Below are 3296 nucleotides of genomic sequence, written 5' to 3' on the forward strand. Positions count from 1 at the left end.
TATCTTCATGGAACATGATCTTTACTTAATATCCTAATGATTTTTGGCATAAAAGAAAAATAGATAATTTTGACCTGTACAATGTATTGTTGGCTATTGCTACAAATATACCTATGTGACTTATGTCTGGTTTTGTCACATTTTACAATATTACCGATATTACTGTATTTTTGATTTAATAAATGCAGCCTTGGTGAGCATACAAGACTTCTTTCAAAAACATTTAAAAAATCTTGCAGACCCCAAACTTTTGAACGCTAGTTTAGATAAAACTGTTAATGAGCTTACAGCTTTTAAAAATCATGTTATAGTTCAATTTCTAGTCACTTAAAAATATTAGATTGCTATTAACTACAGAAATGTCTATGACTTTGTAATATTGTACTAATTTTCATGACTTTTCAATTACAATTTCCAGGTTGTGATAATTTGATCATTTGGTCCTCGAATTATTGTGGCATAAACAAAGGTCAGTAGAATCTAAAAATGATAAGGAAAAGCTCAGAGACTTTTGTTGTCATTGGCTATAACAACTTTTACTTCAGTGGAAATTAGCATTTTTTTCTGTATTTCAGAACTCCAGAACTTCATGTAGTTACATTCCTACAACCAAAATGAAATATCGAACTACAAATCCATGTTCTTGTGACAGGCGGTTGTAGAGAGAGACTGATAGAAGAACCTGCACTGTCTGTCACAAACGTACAAAAAACGGTGAAATGTCGCCTTTGTCAAAGGGACAAATATCCTGACCTGAGAGCGAGCCGGACAGCAGGGTTTTTTCACTCAGCTCCTCAGCGATCCTCAGCAGTCGGCCTTTGATTTCTGCGCCCGAGGTGTCCGTGGGAAGCAGGGGGGCCAAGCGCAGCAGGCAGGAGGGATCGTTCAGAGAGCGGAAATCCTCGGGATAGTCACTCAGCCATGTGCTGAACACCGTACACACCGCCCTGAACACAGCAAGTGTGAATAAACACTCCACAATGCAGTTTAAAAGACATAACCGGCTATTAATAACTTCTGTTTATAGCTTGTTGTGTATCTATAGTAGTACATACTTGTTGAACATCTGACGAGTGTTACTATTGCTCTCCCCAAGAGGATTTCCCAACCTAGAAAATAGTTCATATTGAAATTGGGGGTTCATTTTACTGTAATGTCAGTTAGTATTGCAAATAATTAACAAATTTTATTAGTAAAAATTTTATATTATTGCAAATATATATGAATTATAAACATATGTATATGTATGGGTGTATAGATAGATAGATGGATAGATGGATAGACGGATAGATAGATAGACAGACAGACAGACAGACAGACAGACAGACAGACAGATAGATAGATAGATAGATTTGTTTTATGCAATTAGCTGAAACAGAGAAATAAACTGGTTTACAGAAATCAATCAAATTTACGAACTCTAGTTATACTGAATTTTAAATTAGAGATGTTTTTAGTATTGTATTTACAAAAGAAGTCACAAAACAAGAAAGGACCATGCAACTAATCTTAATTTTATGCTTGTATGTTGCTGAATTTGCTATCGCCAACAAAATCACTGCAAATGTGTCATCAGTATTTGATATCTGAAAGACAATGACTTCATTACTTTACATGCACTGTACCTGTCAATCAGGATGTCCAGCACTCTCTGTGTGGAGGTGAACGAGCGATAGGTGGAGAGGAAGATGGAGATGAAGGAGGAGTCACCCATGGAGAAGGAATGAAGGAGATGGAGGACCAGCTTTTCCTCTGTCCCTGCTTTGACATGCTGAGAGCGGGATGCTGTGGACTGGGAAGAGACGGTTGAAGATGTCAGGACAGAACTTCTGGAACGTACAGCATTGAATGTGACTTGGGAAGATGGGGCTCACCTGCGGGCCGGCGGGGGAAACGTGTCCTTGTTTTACCACCACAGTGTAGATGATACCGTCTTCCTCCATTTTGGACACAGTGGACTGAAGCAGAGAGAGATCAGAGTAAGTAAACAGTTTGTGGATTTTTTTTCAAACAGCCTTCCAGTATACTTATTACAAGCTCACTAGGTTAGGGGCCTTGCTCTTGGTCACAATAATTAAACCTCATTGCTTGTTCCCTGTCTTATATAACCAAACTTTTGATTAAAGGCATAATGTCTGCTCTGCTTCAGTTTATTTGCCCAAGACCCACCCACTTCACTAACATGAGAAGTGACCAATCACAGTTTTAGTTTTTACATAATTTTACATGCAATAAATTAAGACTTGTGTGGAAAAACACATTTCGATAAATGTGTAGACTTTCATTTTTAGTCCACCCAAAAGTAATAAATAATCATTATTGCACAGACATAATGTATTACTACTAGGGGTGTAACGGTACACAAATATGACAGTTCGGTACGTACCTCGGGTTTAACGTCACGGTTCGGTATGATTTCGGTACAGCAGGGGGGAAAACTAAACTTTTTTTTTTTTAAATGGTTTACTGAACAAGTTGCTCTTTCTTTAAATACATTCAGTTATAGTTTACATTTTCTTAGTGATAAAAATCTACCTCAGCTTATGCTTAAAACTATAGGGAGCCCTTTTACATTATAAGGTTACAATTAGGCCTAACAACTTAACCCAAACTTAAATTTAATTGCTATTTATTTTTAAATAGATGATCAACACTCAACTTAAAAAAAAAATATATATATATATAGTATGCAAACATGTAAATTGCACATAATGCAGTTTTTAAATTAACTTATAAATAATACAATTTCTAAGCTATTTGTTAAAATATATTCAATTACACAATGGCTGTCATAGCATGTTTCATAACAGATTAATTTAAACATACTGTACATTAAGTAAGTAAGAACAGGTTAACTAACAGGTTTAGTAAAATATAATGAGTATATGATGTAATATTTCGCAAAATGCTCCTCTCTAGACTTCTTTTCTCTAGTGAACTAACGAGCTGTGGACACTGATGACTTGCTGAGGTAAATTAAATGCTACCTGACATTTTATTTCCACGCTGTATTGTTGATGTCTTTCCGCGGTTGAAACACTGATTGAGCAATTACATGAGGCATGAGATGTTCAGTCATGTTTAATCACGTTAAAACTAGTAGTACAGAGGAAGGAATGACCGCGTTCACTCGCGCTCCGCTCTGCACAAATCTGCGGGGCGTCACTGCTCAGACACCGGAACCGGAGCTGATCGCGGCTGCTCTAGTCAATGCTTGTGTTTGGGATTATATACCAGCACGTTTCTGAACCGTCCCAGAAGCGGCTCTCCAAGGTGTTTATACAGCGATCTGTCAT

At 36.9% G+C, this 3296-nt stretch overlaps 1 protein-coding gene across 4 annotated transcripts in view; it reads right to left on the reverse strand.

Annotated features, from left to right (window-relative positions):
* The window catches only part of LOC107666852 (ral guanine nucleotide dissociation stimulator-like), a 38368-nt gene that overhangs the window by 19018 nt on the left and 16054 nt on the right, over positions 1 to 3296 (reverse strand). For all 4 annotated transcript variants that reach the window (XM_016458350.1, XM_016458349.1, XM_016458351.1 and 1 more), the window contains 4 exons: positions 1875 to 1958; positions 1626 to 1792; positions 1056 to 1109; positions 754 to 947 (listed from right to left, as the gene is read on the reverse strand). In XM_016458350.1, coding sequence (XP_016313836.1) covers positions 754 to 947; positions 1056 to 1109; positions 1626 to 1792; positions 1875 to 1958 — 499 coding nt within the window. The remainder of the gene's footprint in view (positions 1 to 753; positions 948 to 1055; positions 1110 to 1625; positions 1793 to 1874; positions 1959 to 3296) is intronic.

This window comes from Sinocyclocheilus anshuiensis, unplaced genomic scaffold (assembly GCF_001515605.1).
Source record: "Sinocyclocheilus anshuiensis isolate Anshui unplaced genomic scaffold, SAMN03320099.WGS_v1.1 scaffold267, whole genome shotgun sequence".
Lineage (NCBI taxonomy): Eukaryota > Metazoa > Chordata > Actinopteri > Cypriniformes > Cyprinidae > Sinocyclocheilus > Sinocyclocheilus anshuiensis.